Source organism: Streptopelia decaocto (genome assembly GCF_964273445.1).
Source record: "Streptopelia decaocto genome assembly, chromosome: 6".
Classification (NCBI taxonomy): domain Eukaryota; kingdom Metazoa; phylum Chordata; class Aves; order Columbiformes; family Columbidae; genus Streptopelia; species Streptopelia decaocto.
Genome location: NC_138660.1, coordinates 1,829,614 through 1,845,969, shown reverse-complemented (window position 1 = coordinate 1,845,969; position 16,356 = coordinate 1,829,614). Strand labels below are relative to the sequence as shown.

General features: G+C 50.8%; 2 protein-coding genes across 4 annotated transcripts in view; one reads left to right on the top strand and one right to left on the bottom strand.

Moving 5' to 3' along the window:
- Window positions 1-9,298, bottom strand: part of RSRC1 (arginine and serine rich coiled-coil 1) — a 127,730-nt gene extending 118,432 nt beyond the window's left edge. Inside the window, exons 1-3 of one of the 3 annotated variants that reach the window (XM_082057143.1) lie at window positions 9,173-9,268; window positions 2,870-2,962; window positions 1,854-2,042 (exon numbers count right to left, since the gene is read on the bottom strand). In XM_082057143.1, the coding sequence (XP_081913269.1) occupies window positions 1,854-2,035 (182 nt within the window). In that variant the 5' untranslated portion in view covers window positions 2,036-2,042; window positions 2,870-2,962; window positions 9,173-9,268. Of the gene's footprint in view, window positions 1-1,853; window positions 2,043-2,869; window positions 2,963-9,172 lie in introns of all 3 variants that reach the window. The other 2 variants (XM_082057142.1, XM_082057144.1) reach the window with 2 other exon arrangements.
- A 1,448-nt stretch (window positions 9,299-10,746) lies between these two features.
- Window positions 10,747-15,875, top strand: SHOX2 (SHOX homeobox 2). Its single transcript, XM_082056381.1, has 5 exons — window positions 10,747-11,408; window positions 12,727-12,935; window positions 15,238-15,295; window positions 15,377-15,465; window positions 15,563-15,875. The coding sequence occupies exons 1-5, from the start codon at window positions 11,141-11,143 to the stop codon at window positions 15,812-15,814; spliced, it is 876 nt and encodes a 291-aa protein (XP_081912507.1). The 5' UTR covers window positions 10,747-11,140; the 3' UTR covers window positions 15,815-15,875.
- Window positions 15,876-16,356: the final 481 nt, after the last annotated feature.

Here is a 16,356-nt window from a genome sequence, read left to right as displayed (position 1 = left end):
CTCTTTTTTTTTTTTTTAACTACTATTAGTAATCAAATAATCAGTATTAATTTATTCCATTTGAGCCTGGAAATATTCTCCTGAGTTCAGCCAGGAGCCAGAGTAGTACGGCCCTTCCCCCCAGCCTCCCCATTTCATTTATTCCAATAATAAATTCCTATACGGATAGGAGAAAAGCAAAAGAATACATACTAAATATAAATATAAATACTAAATATACTAAATATAAATTGAACCAACCAATGCAAAGCCCCCCAAGTCTCAATCTTTTGTCAAACTTCCTCTCTGTCTCCATCTCCCTAACAGCTAAATAAGAACAACTACAATCCTTATGGGAACCTCCATATTTTGGGGACTTTGTTATGTTTGAGTAATATTAAAATATAACACCACATGGGCACATTTTTGTAATTCAGGATGTGGTCAACACGATATCTGTGTATCTAACACAGGGAAAACGGTGCTGTGTTACATACTAGCAACACTGCAGGAGTCCAAACCGGGAAGGATCTATAGGTTAACCAGCAAGGAAGAGGTTTTCATCTCAAAAAGGAATGTAACGTCCCCGATGAACAAAGATGAAGAATAATAATCTTAGAGACTTCTGCTTTTGATTCTTACAGGTCAGGGATAAATCCAGCAGGACCTCAGCGTATAATAGTGACTTAACCGCCAGGGGCAAACACCTTAAACTAAGGGCAGAGCAAAGGTGCCAGATCCTAAAAGCAGACACCTTCCCCTTTTCTGGATTCAACTGAAGTCAACTGGTCTTGGTCCAGACTCTAATCTCCCTCGGAGCTCTGGTTTTATCTGCGAGATAGCCATGCCTGCACCGGCCTAACGAGATTCACAGAGCTGCGTGTCAGCGGCAGATTGTTGGCATCGCCGCCCATGTCATCTCCCCGCGTCCCCTGAGGGCTGCGTGCAGATGCTAAGCACGAACAGAAGAAAGGGGAAATGGAAATTAAAAACAACACAAGAAACCCCCCAAAACCAGCCAACTTGTCTCTCAAAGGCACACTCTTCCGCCAGCTAAAGGTTTGTCAGGAGCACTTGCTAATATATTTATAGGGCAGCCAAAAACCAGGAGTATTTTCTAAATCAACCATCAGCGGTTCAGTTTGGCTCCAAGATCACTGCAAGTCAGGCCCAGACACAACCATGGGGTCTGCAAAGGTCAGGTACTGAAAGGGGCCTCTGATGAAAGAAATCTGATGTTGGGTCAAGAAAAGTTTGGTAGATATAGATAGATATAGCCACACGATTTGTGTTCTACACACCTGGCTGACTACTGCGTGCTGTACACATTAAAAAAAGTGAGAATAATGGTGAAAAATGGCTGTTGCAGCAAATTTATAGACCTACTGTAAAATCACCTCGAGTCTTCTATTGAGAAAATCTACCTTGTTGTCTAGGAAGACCTACTTGGTTTATTATAACAGAAAAAGTAACACAGAATAGTCTGTAACTAGTTGAATGCAACTGCTTTTCCAACCGGTATTAACATATGAGCTATTCCATTTCCAAAAAGATATTAGAAATTCACTCTTTAGAAGGAAGAGAAAGGAAAAGTTATTTTGGTTGGTTGGGTTTTGTTTGTTTTAATTAGGAAGTTACCTGTGGATCTGCATACACATTGGTTCTGGATTCTGGGAGGGGGTGAAGGTGGTTTGGGTTTGGTGGTGGTGGTTTGGGGTTTTTTTTGCTTTAAATATAAGTGAAAGTATTGCCATATTTTCCAAGATTCAGAGCAAACTTTGCTTTAAAATTCCAACCTAAAACTGACTACACGTAACACGGAAGAGCCCGATTTGTTAACAACTGCAGCAGACAGTAAATGACTGCAAATGCACCTTTTTTCATAAGAATGAGAACGAGACTGGAGATCTCGAGAGCGCGACCTTGATTTCCTTCCGGACTTTTTGCGGCTGTACGTCCTGCTGCCCGAGGAACTGCTGGAAGACGAACGCCTGCGGTGCTTCTTCTTCCTCCTGCTTCTGTTCTCGTCTTCGGTGTCCGAGGAGTGACGGCCCATCTCTAAACTACGGAAAAACAAAAGTGCTAAACTGTAACCAAGTCTTGGATCTCCATTCCGGTGCTATAACGCATACAAGTCATGTTGGTACACATATCAATAAACATATGGTTGTACCCTTTTAAAACGTTACCATGTGAGTAGATTTGGTTTGCATGCAATTAAAAAATAAATAATTAAGATTTAAATATAAGACGTCAACAAATTGATGCTACCAAGGAACATTGGCAGCAAATTTGAACTAATTTATGGTATGAAATTATTGCTCTAGACTTTCACAAAAGATTCTACAACCATTTAAACACACACAAACGTACATATAAAATCATTTACATATCAGAACATATTTTAACTTATTTTTACATTTTTGCCTGAAATATTTTTTTTTCAGAAGTTTGGGGAGTAATGTATAAAATACTTCTAGTATCTGATATTTCACTTACAGATGCTATGCAGTCAGTATTGCAGCATCTTTAATATTTCATTTACTATTATAAATGAAGATCCATAGTACTTACACAATCAACAGAACAAAGTCTATTGATGTGACTCATTTCAGGTGTTTTTATATCGTGCAATTAAAATAATGTAATTTCTTGTCCTACTTGTTATAATTAAAATGTGCATTGAGAAAATAAATATCTAGAAAGTTATTTTAATATCAATTTAAACTAGAGTTGGGTTGATTTTGGTTCTCAGTTTAGATCCACTCCATTTTAAATTCCTTTATACCAAAAACTGACCTATAAATACTAAACTTCAGAAATGCTTCTGGATTGCCAATGTGTTCACACTTTGATATCAGGTTTGAAACAAACGAGCCATTCACTTAACTGTTGCAATGACTATTATCTTCATTTGGAACCCCAGGAGATGAGATTCATTGCTTCACAATTAAAGAATCATTGTATTTCTCCAGTTTTCAGGCTGCAAAATGTTCATCATGTTTTAAAGCTATTTTTTCTGTCCCAGCAGTACCAGCTCAATCCACCCAGGACTTCAAGACCCCCAGTCAGGCCAGTTCAGCCCTTCTGCACGGAACAGGCTGGGATTTCAAGGCTCCTTGGCTGCTGCTGCACTGGGAAAACAGGAGCTCCTCAGTCCTTAACACCCACCCCAACAGCCAGATCCAGGATACGTTTTGCCATAGAATCATTTAGGTTGGAGGAGACCCTCGAGATCATGGAGTGCAACTGTTCCCCAGCCCCGGCACTGCCCCATGTCCGTCTGTCCAACCCTCCAGGGATGGTGACTCCAGCACTGCCCTGGGCAGCCTGTTCCAATGCCCCACAGCCCTTTGGGGAAGAAATTGTTCCCCACATCCAACCTCAACCTCCCCGGGTGCAACTTGAGGCCGTTTCCTCTGCTCCTGGCGCTTGTTCCTGGGGAGCAGAGCCCGACCCCCCGGCTCCAAGCTCCTTTCAGGCAGTTCAGAGATCAGAAGGCCTCCCCTCAGCTCCTGTTCTCCAGCTGAACCCCCAGGTCCCTCAGCCGCTCCATCACACTTGTGCTCTAGTTCAGTACTTTCATACTTAAATTCACAAAAGGTTTACATGCCAGTACAAGTCTCAATTACGTTAGGCCCTTTGGTCAAAATCCATGATTGAGCAAAAATCCTGTTTAGTTCCACAGCCACCGATATTTTCACCCTGAAGTTCCCAGGAGAGCTAAAATTGGTTTGCACACAATCATACTTGCTACAGTCCTACACTGATCTATCCAAACCCACAAACAGGCGTGGGATTTGCAAAGTCAGCAAACTGTGACCGAGTTTCCCAAAGGTGGCTACACTCAAAATATAATAATTATCCAGACGATGCTGCATTGGACAGAATTTGAAGACTATGTCAGAGATGCAGGTTTGCTTGTCAAATTAAGGCCTGCTCCTCCCACGCTAGTAAAGCTCATCCTAAGGATTGCCAGAGCCTGGGAGCCGGGTGAGGAAAGTAAAGCACATACAAGGCAAGAGCCAAAGGGACATTCTCCCAGAAAGTGCCAAATTCTGGAGAGTTTCCATATTTTATCTAACCCTTGTTTAACGCAAAATACAAGACAGTCCCGTAAGCACCTGGATGTTCTTTGATGTTCACAGGAGATCACTTACTGCCACAATCAAATAAGTCACTACATAAACTCACGTCCGAATGTCCGCAGATGGCAGTCGGCTCCTCGGTGCGCAACGCAGGGCTGCCCGTCCCGCTCCGCAGCCAGGAGTGCCCACAAATCAGTCACAACTGAGCTCTGCGGCACTAAATCCTCTGTATACGCACTTCACTTCTCAACAGTTTGTTTTCAACCCTTTAGAACCCGCCCTTCAGCTAGCAAGCTAAACAAAGCATTTTAAACATTCAACTTAACCAACAAATCTCTGTGCGCCTAAACCGGAAGCATTTTAGGTGAACTGCTATGCAAGAGGATTTATGTTTTAAATGCAGTTATTTCTATCATCTTCCTAAAATTATTCCACACTCTGTCTTGAAAAAGAGGCAGGCAGTACTCTACAGACTCTTATCTCATTTAAGGAACTATGACTTTAATTTACGGTTCTGTAGAGGAATGCCAATTTATATCAACACACCGTCTTGCGCAGTCATTCTGTTTTCCCCTCGTAGTACCTGGGCGCTCTGTAAATCTCACTAACAGTTATTGAACGGTAAAATAAAGCTCTTCAAATATACACTGACTGAACAATCTTCAAATGAACATGAGCCTGAATCTCAAACTTAAAATAAGCTGAATTGCTCAGAAAGATGAAACTACAAGACACAGATTTTAAGTTAAAAGCTCACAGACCATAGTTCATGACAGCAAGATTAATGAAAAAGACCAGAGAAACAAAGAGTACAAAAGGCATTTCTGCTGAGATATTCACCACTCGATGTGGATATCGTTATGAGCCAGAGCATTACACTTCAGCATACATATCGCCTGTTGTTTAACTTCCTTTTTTTGTCTTTTTTTCCCCCTGTTTGGACAAATAACTGGATTGAGCAGCATATAAAACTAGCCAAACACGCTACGTACATCTCAATTTTGTGTCATCAGGATCAAAGAAGAACTGCACGCCACGGCCCTTCACCATGCCAGGACAAGCCCTAGATCATCCGCACACACCTGAGCCTCAGAGGAGCTACAGGACAAAGGCGCAGGGGTGACCGATGCCCTGCAAATTCTAGAGCTGCCACTGGAAAAGAGGTTGCCAGGAGCAGACTGTTGATGCTGGAGCAAGTTGGACAGCCAAGTCCTAGTAGCTGTCTCCTACAGGGATGTCTTGAACATACACAGGCAACCGATAAACTTGTCTGACAACTGCTTATCTCGCACCAGGGTTCTTCGACCACCCCTTCAGCATACAGCACACATTTTCCTGCAAATATACCTCTTATAAACATAGTACTCGAGAGTAGTCAGTTATCAAGACCTACAACAGGTTAATGTTCTCCCTGCCTACTGCCCACTCCCTCCATAATCCAGAACAGAGGAGGGAAAAGGCATTGCCAGCACTGATCAATCGCACCAGCTGAATCCCGACACACAGAAGAGCTGTTCTGGCGGGTCAGCAGTGGTCCATGTGCCACTCTCACCAACAGGAATGTCTAACGGTACCTACAGACCACAGAGGAGAACTGAGATCACTCACGAAACCTTAATTAGAAAAACAATGAGGGAAGAAAAAGGCAAACAGAACAAAAATAAGACTCATTACACAACATCATATGCTGAATCTCATGGGGTGTTCCTACCTGGCTGTTTCCATACGACGTCTGTAGATCCAGCACAAAGATTCGCACCAGACAGTTAAAGGAGTGATGTAAGAATTCTCCCCTACAGCCAGCGGGGAACCTGTTTTTAAGGCTCCGTACTTCTACTTCTCAGGCAAACTAAGCCATGTGTATTTGCAACAGGCGATACACTCCTGCCAGTATCTATGAAGATACAGCTCTCAGTGCCTGACGAGACACAAGAGGCTTTTATCCTGACTAAGGAGCAATACCAGGAGGAGCAGAGGAGGATAGAGGCACATTAACAAGCACCAACACCAAATGAACAGATTCAGTTGAACTTAGAACACCAGTTACATCCCAGGCGTTCGTGGGGAGACAGTCTGACCAGCACATGGGTGAGGCTCATCCCATCAGCCAGCCCCAACCTTCTCCCTGCGTGGTTCTCATCCTCTCCTGGCACATTCCCTCACCTGCTCCTGAATTTCGATCAAACTACTAAGCCAAACAGCAAAGGAACACTCAGAATTCCAAAGATGCTGCCTCAAGGTACAAGGACCCACAGCAGCTACATGGAAACTCACACTGAAGCCTGAGCTGGAACACAACATCAAATTCATCAGCTGCTCAAGTGTTTTTGAAGGCTCTACAGTGAATGTCTGTGAACTGGAACATCTTGAAGGCTTGCAATTAGTGTGAAAGGGAACAGCTTTTCAACAGAACGACTAGCAGCTGGAGCTGATCAATCTTAAGTCCCCATCCTGGAGCACAAGTGTGTTGGAGTATCTAAAAGACAGGTCTCCAGGCCTTTGTTTTTTTAAGTTATTTTTAATTTAAGTCTTGTTTCTGAAAACTGGTGCTGCGACACTTTGATTGAAATGAAAACAAAGCCTATACTCCCATACATGCATTTTGCCAATTGAAACATCAACATCAAAAATGTTAAACCAACAATTTACATTGGGCAAAGTTAGAAACGGTGCTATCAAGCTCACCTGCAAAGAGCAAAGTAACCTCTCACCTGCATTTCAAAATGTAAAGATAAATGGCATAGGAAACAAACAGACCCCTCTAGAAAAATCTATTCAAAGAGAGTAAGGTGCACTTTAAAATGGAGTAAGCAGCATACACTTATTGATCTGACTCTGTTCGATCTTTTCCATAGATGTTAGAATTATTTCAAGTGTTTAATACATATTTTCAAACAAGAGTTTCAAATTATTACAGTATTTGCTGTAGACTGAAAGAAAATAATATCATTTGGGTGTTTCTAATTAGAGGCTGTTATCCAGCAAGCATTAGTGCAGCAGGCAGTTAAACAATATAATACTTAGTTATCATCATTAGCCAGAAGGAATGAAGACCAAATAACCTCCACATTTGTTCAGCACAAAATCCAAACTACTCATGTTTGTTAGTTACTAAGAGACTTTGATTATAACTGACTTGCAATAATCACTCACCACCTGCGCTGTTTATGTGGCACCTCTACAAACGAGATCCTGAAATAAGGCGGGTGTACTTGTGAGTTCAGCAGCCTGAATTGTTGTTGATTTTACATAGTTATCCTGTGGTGTCTCTTTCCCTTAGCCAAATTTCCAGATCACTACAGGAGGAACATGTGAATGGCATCTACTGAGACAGCTCCCTTAATGGGGCACCTCAGGAGAAAGCCTAGAGATCAAAGAACCACGGGAATTTGGTTACTTTCTTACAAGCTGTCCCATAGGAACCAGACACAGACACCAAACATACCCGAATACAGTCTTCTGGTGACTGAAAGGATGTCCTCTTGGACAATTAAATCAACGCTATTTTTCAAAATAATTTTTAATGTAAAGAAAGTTTGCCTCGATTCAAAATCATGAATGGACAATTTATAATAACAACATTGGTTAACTGAGCTTCAAATATTTAGATTTCAAAGTTAAATGTGGGAAAAAACAGGCTCAAGGAGACAGTACCTGCCCAGGGTCATTCAGGACACCAACAGCAAAGCACAGACTTAAAGCGAGGCCTAAGACCCTTGTACAGTGCTCACCTGCTAAAAGCCACCCTCCACCAGCCACCTTTTGCCCAATAATTCTTAATCCTACAAGCTGGCCTTCCACTACATAACTACACTTTCCATACAATGAGAATTACAAACATTCCTATTTTTGATCAGCCCAAGCAGGTTCACTAAGGGCGTTAATTAATCATCATTTGCTCTAAATAAGCTTTCAGCTCCAAATTTGCTTTCAGAATAAGCTTACAGAACAACTAAGTTTATCAGAACCTGACGATGCAGCTTTCAGTATTTCTTTTAAATCAAGCTGTAAACATTTCTCACTCATAAGGTAAAGGATCCCGCTGAACCGCTTAAAATTGCATGTTTAAAATTTGTCTCAAATCATTACAACAGCTAAACTGTTCAAAAAATGAAAATACCAAAAAGGACTGCTGCTAGAAAATGCACATCAGAAGAACCCAAATCACATACCTTTTTACCCACACTTTCACAGGCAGAAAAAACAGAATAGAATCATTTCAGTTAGAAGAGACCCTTGAGATCATTGAGTCCAACCATTTCCCCAGCCCTGGCACTGCCCCATGTCCTGAGAACCTCATGTCCGTCTGTCCAGCCCTCCAGGGGTGGTGACTCCAGCACTGCCCTGGGCAGCCTGTTCCAATGCCCCACAGCCCTTTGGGGAAGAAATTGTTCCCAGATCCAACCTCAACCTCCCCTGGCACAACTTGAGGCCGTTTCCACTCGTCCTGGTGCTTCTTCCTCGGGAGAAAAGGCAGCAAGAGCTGGGAAAGAAAGATTCTATACGAATAATTTCCCTTGATCATCCTATGAAGTGATATCTAAAGGGGTACAGGGACAGTCACACCCACCTCACACACTCCGTGCTCCCCACTCCCATCAGCTGGGCTCTCCTGACACACAGGCTTGAAAGAGCCTGGGAAGGGACCAGTTCCCAGGGCTGCAGTTCCCACCGGAGTCAGGACAAACACCCTCGGGCTCGCCTGAGGACAAACAGCCCCGGGCTGGGCCGGCCCCTGGTGCCGCTCCTCCGGGAAACCGACACGTTTAACACCGGGACCCTCACCGCCCCCCGCACTCCTCAGCCGGTCCCCACAACCCCCGGAAAGCACCGGCGGGACCCCCGCGGTCAGGGCGGGAGCCCCGGGAGAGGGAACGACCCGCAGCGTTTCCCTGGAGCCGCAGGGCTCGGCCAGGCCGCAGCGGCGCGGCCCCGGCGTTGCCATGGCAACAGCGGGCAGGCCCGGCCCGCACCCGGGCCCGCCGCGGGCCTGGGGGGGCAGCAGGCCGCAGGGCACGCCCGCCCGCCCGCCGCGGTGGCAGCCCGCGGCACCCTGCCCTGTCCCTGCCGGGGGTGGGCTCGCCGCCGGGCCCCTCCCACGTTACCTGAGCGGCGGAGCGGCCGGGCCGGGCGGCGGGAGCGCAGGTGCCGCTGGGCCGCGGCCGCCGGTTTGAGCTCAGCGCCTTCCTGGGCGGCGGGCAGGCAGCAGCGAGTCAGCGCCGAGCTCATCGAGGCGGCCAGGCAGCGCCGCCGAGCGCCGAGAAATCGATGCGGCGCGCTGGCCGCCCCGGCGGGGCGAGTTCCCCACGCGTGACGGGCAGCGAGGGGCGAGCGGGCCCGTGGTCCCGCTGCCCACAGACGGCTGCCGCAGCCCACGGCGCGCTGTCACCACCGGTGACACCCGCGAAGACTTACCGGCACGCCGCCGTGGCGCACTGCGGTCCGCCTCCCCCACAGGTGACGGGCTCCGCGGCGGCGAGGGACGTGGGGACAACGGGTTTCTCGTTTCATCCAAAAGTGATTAAAGAGAGTCAGTGTTTCCTGGCACTGACACCACCCCCCGCCCCGTGGCTGAAGGGGCAGCGCTCCCCCCGCGGCCAGGACGCTCCGTTACCCGGTGCCCACGCCGCGGGGGGAGCACGTCCAGGGCCCAGCCCCGCCGAACCGGCCCGAGCCCCACCGAACCAACCCGAACCCCACCGAACCGGGCCGAGCTCAGCCTCCGCCGGACAACGGCGAGGAGCGCAACGAAACGATTTAACCCCTACGCTTAATTCTGGCTTTTGACGAATTTGGTCAGTTTAACGCGAGTTTCCGGGCACACGCTCCCAGCCACGGGAACTGCGGAGTGTTAAGTGAAGAGAAACGAAACGTGAAGAGGGAAAAGCCGCTTACGATCATATTTCCATTCGGCAGCCGATCTGTTCCCGTCGGGAACCCGGTGTCCGATCCCCCCGGTACCGAAAATGCCACCCGGGGCGGAGCGGGGACAAGCGGGGCCGGTTCATCGGCGGCTCGATCCGCTTTGCTGCTTCAAACGGAGTAAAAACAGTAAATCGTTTCCTATCGCGGCTGAGGCGTGTGTAATTGGATCTGAAGAAATGCTAATTCCACCCTCGATACCGTACCTGCTCGAGTAAATAAATGCTCTTTTATGTAAAGTCATCTTTCTAAAGGTCAAATGAAAAATCAATACATAAGCAAGAGTTAAACAATTTTGAATAATTTATTAGGATTCTAGCAAAGGTGTAAAAGAGCCCACTTCTGTGAACAAAAGTACTCTCTTAATGGGATTTAAGCAACAAAGGAAAAACAATATTAGCAATAAATAGCGTAATTCGCTCTAATCTGATGCCTCAATTCGCCGTATGCGAAAACGTTAAAGATACGGCCGTATTTGTCACTATCAATTAGCCGGTAATTTATTTGGTGGATTTGGGCGTCCACGGAGGAACTTTTCCGGCTCCCCCGCCGCTCTCCCGGGGCCGGTTCCACGGACAGACCCCCGGCAGGGAACCGCCTCTTGCCTCTGTCCCGCGGGGGCGGCCCCGCTGAGGGGTGCGGGGGATGCGGGGCCGCCCTGACCCGCGCGGGGCGGTGCGCGGGCGCGGAGCCTGCGCGCCCCCCCATCCACATCCCCGCCGCCTCCCGCCTTGGCCACTCCCCCGCAGCTCCGGCCCCTCTCCCGCGCCGCGCTCGCCCGGGACCTCGCGCACGGGCCCGCGCCTAATTAAATTAATTAGGGCGCAGAGCGCGGCGGGCAGCGGGCGGGCTGGCCGGCGGCTCCCTGGCCGCAGTGCCCCGCGGCGGGCGGCGCGGCCGGGCGGCGGAGAAGGGGTCCATTCAGAGCTCCGAGGGGAGGTAATTCGCCGGGAACAAGGGGCAGGCTTTGCAAAGTATAAATAGTGCCACTTCAATAGCGACGTCGCTATCAGACCCCGGGAGCCTTGCACGTCGGGCGGCACGGCTGGGCTCAGGACGGCACGGCTCGGTACGGCCCGGGGCGCCGCCGCCACCCCGCCCCGTGGATGCCCGCCCGGGGAGCCGGGGCAGCGCGCCCCTGAGCCGCAGCCATGGAGGAGCTGACGGCGTTTGTCTCCAAGTCGTTTGACCCCAAAGCGAAGGAGAAGAAGGAACTCATCACCTACCGAGAGGTGCTGGAGAGCGGGCCCCTACGCGGAGGCGGCGGACCGCGGGAGAGCGGCGGATCGGCGGCGGAACCGGGCCGCGACGAGGCGGGCAGCCCCGCGGCGCGGGCGGGCGGCGGGCGGTCTCCGCCGCGGGAGCCCGACGCCGCCGCCGAGAGAGCGGCTGAGGCGGCCACCCCCAAGCTCAGCGACGGTAACGGCGGCACCGGTGGCTTCCCGTTCTTCCCTTCCCTTCCTTCCTCCCGTCGGGGTCGGGACGCGCGGAACGGCGGTGGGAGCGGGCGATGGCCGCGCACCGGGCGAGACGGACCCGCGGCCGCGGGTGGAAGGGGCTCGGCAGCGGCAGCGCCCGCGGGGAGGCTGCGATAGGCGTTAAGGAGCGGCTTTCCATGTTTTCCCAATTACGGGAAATATGCGGCCGGCCTCGAAGTTTATATTAAAATATTTAAACAAGTATTTAACTTGCTCATAACACGATCTGTTCCTGTTTAGCATCCCACGGGAAGCCGCGCTGCCAACGAAAGCTCGGACAGGGGGGCCCGTTCGTTCTCCCGCGGGTCTCGGCTGCGCGGACGCGGTCGCGCGTGGGGCCGCGCTGCTGCCGCCCATCCCCGCTTCCGCGCCCCGGTCCCGCCGCGCTGTTTTCTTCAGAAATGCCCTGCAGTCATTCCGCACATTTTCCGCTCCGGAGCGATGGCCGCGGTGACCGTACCGGGCCCGCCTGCCGCTCTCGGCAGCTGCGGGAAAGCAGCCGGGCGGCGCCGGTGGAAGAGGCGCGCAGGATCCGCGCCCACCGGCGGGGCATGGCCCGTCCCTGTGGCTGCGCGGGACCGGCGGTTCGCTGCCGCCCTTTTGTTCGGACCACCGTTGTCGGCGGAGCGCGGCGCGGCCGGGAGCATCCCCGGGAAGGGCTCATTAACAAATTTGTGCTAACGAGCGGGGCGCGGGGGGAGCCAGCAGCTGGGGCAGAGCTGGGCGGACAGCTCCGCGGCGCGCAGGTCCCGCGGGGGTCCGCGCAGGGACCTCCGCTTTCAGCCGCGCTCCGGCCTGGGGCGGGTCTCTGGCATAAAAATTAAACAACGAAAACAAAACCCCCGTGAGAGAGCGAGCTCGGACACGGGGCGCGGAAAGGCCGCGGAGCGGGGACCTGTTGCTGCGCTTCCCGCGGGTGGGCAGCGGGGCCGGAGATCTCCCGCGGGCCGGCGCGGTGCGGCCCCCCTAGGCGGTCACCGGGCCCCGCTCCAGCCGCCAGCGGTTACCGGAGCCGAGCGGCGGGGCCCGGAACGGCAGCGGCTGAACCGGGCCTAGCGCGGCCCCGGGCGCGCAGGCCCCGCTCCCGGCTGCCCCAGCCCCGGGGGGCTCTTGCCCGGTTCCCCCGGCGGAGGGGAGCGGCGGGTCGGGGGATGAGCTCCGGTGTCCTCGCTGCCTCCTCCCCGCTGCCGCCACCCCGGGCAGCCCCCCCAGCCCCGCGGTCCCCGTCCCGCCTGTCTGACTGCCTGTGTCGTGCCCAGTCTCCCCAGAGCTGAAGGACCGCAAGGAGGATGCGAAAGGGATGGAAGACGAAGGGCAGACGAAAATCAAGCAGAGGAGGAGCCGAACAAATTTCACCCTGGAGCAGCTGAACGAGCTGGAAAGGCTTTTCGACGAGACCCACTACCCGGACGCCTTCATGCGGGAGGAGCTGAGCCAGAGGCTGGGGCTGTCCGAGGCCAGGGTGCAGGTACCCGGGGGTGTGCAGGGTGGAGGGGGCCAGCTCGGTGAACCCCGGCCGTGCCCCGTCCCTCCGCTCCTGACACAGGCGGTCAGAGAGAGCAGGGGGCTCCCCGCGCAGAATTGCACCCAGCAAATCTGTGTAATCCCCTCCCCGGGCTCTCTTGTGCTTTGGACGCCTTGCAAACCCCTCGCTCTGTCGCGTTTTGTTTAATCTCTGCTTTTATTTCATTTTTTTTGCCTCGGCAAGAGCTACAACGGTTATTTTGTTGGCGTGGGCTGCGGTCCGTCTCCGGGCTGCTCCGGGCTTACCGGGCGGACGTACCAATTAACTTTATAGATGTAGTGACCATAAACTAAATTAGGAACTGCTATGTGCAACAGAAAAATATTCCAGTCAGTCTCTCCTCGTAGCCCTTAAATCTTAAGGGAAGCGGTACGAAGACTGGGCGAAGTGCACAGACCGGCTGTTTTCGGATTTATGAAATACAAGTGTCTGGGATAAAACCAGGCTCTTTTAAGCGTTCTCTCGTTCCGAGTAGCCGCAGCTTCCTTTGGTTTAACCTGCGCGTTTAACCTCGGGCTGCCCTCCTAAAGTTTTTCCAAATCGGTTCCCGAGCTGGTTTCTGCGAGTTTTGTCGGGATGAGATGAAGAGTGAGGAAGGGTCCGGGTGGGGAGGAAGGTGGCTCCTCAAACGAGAACAAATGTAGCTGCTCCGGTGTATTTCCGTTCTAATAATAAAAGAAGAGAAAATGATGGTCATTATTTGTTTGAACACATGGAGTAGTTTTAGGCCCCTCACATCTGCAGCTGTTGGAAAGTCTCGCTGTAACAGATACTCCCCCTCAATCTTTGTGCTCGTAGGCCACCATCTGCACCCAACTACGCGCACAATCCTTGTGGGCTTTCCCTGCATCTTGTCATGGGGTAGGACAGAAACAGAGCGGTCATGTCGAACCGAGAAAGTCATAATAAACCGCTTTTTTCCACCACCCGCAAAAAGAAAAAAAAAACAAAAATCAAAAGACTCTTCGTTTTCCCGCTTCCCCCGTTTTTCCGCCGAGGCGGCCGCCTATTTAATCCCAACAAATCTTAACAAAACCAAAGAAAATAAAGTTGCAGAGCTTCAACTTGGCTGCGAAAGCTGTAAAGGGAGGCGCTTCCTTCTGCTCCACAAAGAGCGCGGCCGCGGCGCATAATCCGCGCTCCCATTATGCCAAATCGCTGGGCGAATAATAACTTTCGAAGATTTACATAGATTAAACCCCATTCCCTTTAAATCGTTCCGGAAAACGCTTTGCAAGAATATTTTCCCTCGCATCTGCGCTAATTTGTAAATTATGGAATACGCGTTTCCACGGGAGGCTGAGGGCGAACGTGGCTGTTTGGGCAGATTTTGCTCGGCTGAAGTAAATGACAGGGCGGGGGAAATGCGCGTTTATATTTATCTCTTTGAGTTAAGACCTCAAAAAAGAAGGTTTTTTCATTTGTTTTTTTGGCCGTGGGGAAAGGATTTCTTGGTGGCTGTGGCTTCGGAGATGCAGCGCGGAGCTCTGTCTGTGAACAGGAATGTTTTAAGACGCGCTCTGCCTCCTTTCCCTCCCTCCCTTCTCTAAGCGAGCAGAACTTTATTCCGGAAATTTATTTCAACGATTCTATTTCCAACACTAAAATTATCTTTTAGTCTAAAACTCGGCCTTTTCTGGGCAAGCAAATTAGATTATCATGATAACGAGACAATGATGCCGCTTCTGTGCTACACTCCGCTGCACAGAGGAACAGAGCAATTCTAAAGTTCTTCGTGGCTTTTATGACAGTAATTACCCCCCTCCCCAAAAAAATGAGCCATTAGGCTCTCTGGTGTTTGATTTTTCGTGAAGATAAAGCTAATTAATATTACAGCTACTAATGAGACGTTCTTCTCCGGCCTGATGGTGCAAACATCCAAACCCATTATCGCCAGTTGGTATTAGATATCAGGGGGCGACTGAGGTCTTTCGGGACCCTGATGTGGAAAGACGAAACCGGGGCTTAAAAAGTGATTTCTCTGGAACGACCGCTCCGCGAACGTCCGGTTTTTGTGTATTTTGACTCATTTTCCCTCGCCCTTTGCGTTTGGGAGCTCGGGAGCGGGGAGCGCAGCCCGTGCCGCAGCCGCCTTTCTTTGTCTGCCTTTTTTTTTTTTCCTTATTAATTATTCTCGGTGGGTTTATTTTGGGTTTTTGTGTGTAGCGCTTCGCGTCCTCCCCGCGGCGGTGGCAGCGCGGCCGTGACGCCCCTGTGTGAGTCCCCCCCCGCTTTCTCCCCACAGGTCTGGTTCCAGAACCGAAGAGCCAAATGTCGAAAGCAAGAAAACCAACTCCACAAAGGTACTGGGAGGGGGGGGATGCGGAATGAGTGGGACACGCGTGGAAGCGGGGGGGTTGCTGACCCTGCTGCTGCTCCCGCAGGGGTGTTGATCGGCGCCGCCAGCCAGTTCGAAGCCTGTCGGGTGGCCCCGTACGTGAACGTGGGCGCGCTGAGGATGCCCTTCCAGCAGGCAAGTGGGCGGCGGGACACGGGTGGGGTGTGTGTGGGGGGGTGGGTGTGTGACACGCGTGGGTCGCCGCCACGCTCTCCCCCTTCTCGCCCGGCAGGTTCAGGCGCAGCTGCAGCTGGACAGCGCCGTGGCCCACGCACATCACCACCTGCACCCGCACCTGGCCCACGCACCCTACATGATGTTCCCCGCTCCCCCGTTCGGGCTCCCGCTGGCCACGCTGGCCGAGTCCGCCTCCGCCGCCTCCGTGGTGGCCGCCGCCGCCGCCGCCAAGACCACCAGCAAGAACTCCAGCATCGCCGACCTGCGCCTCAAGGCCAAGAAACACGCTGCCGCCCTGGGGCTGTGACCGCGCTTTTTAAATTAAAACAAAAAAAAGGTGAAAAAATAAAAATAATAAAAAAAAAAAAGACGAGGGAGAGGAGAAACTGACGGGAGAGATATACTTATTTAAAGAATTAGAGGGACTAGACGCGCAGCTGGGAAGTTCACAGGTTTTGAAACTGACCTTTTTCTGCGAAGTTCACTTTAATACAAGAAATTTGATAAGAGAGGCGGGCCTCCTTTCACGTTGCATCAGATACTTGAGTTTAACAACCACGTCTGGAATAGCGACAAAAAAAAAAAAAAAAGAAAAAAAAAAGAAAAAAAAAAAGAGAAAGACGACGACGAAGATAAATAGAAAAAAAAAAGACACTGATTTCTCTGCGAATTTCTAATGGGAAACTGTCCGGGATTCTTCCTCCAGCAGCATTCCGGGTTGCATGTATTTGTATTTCATTGATGGAGTCCTTTGATTCACTTGCACTTCACCCTCATCTTTAGTAGAAAAAAAAAAGGCAAAACAAAACAAACAAACGTGGCTGGGTTCTCTCTCTTTTAATCTTGGAG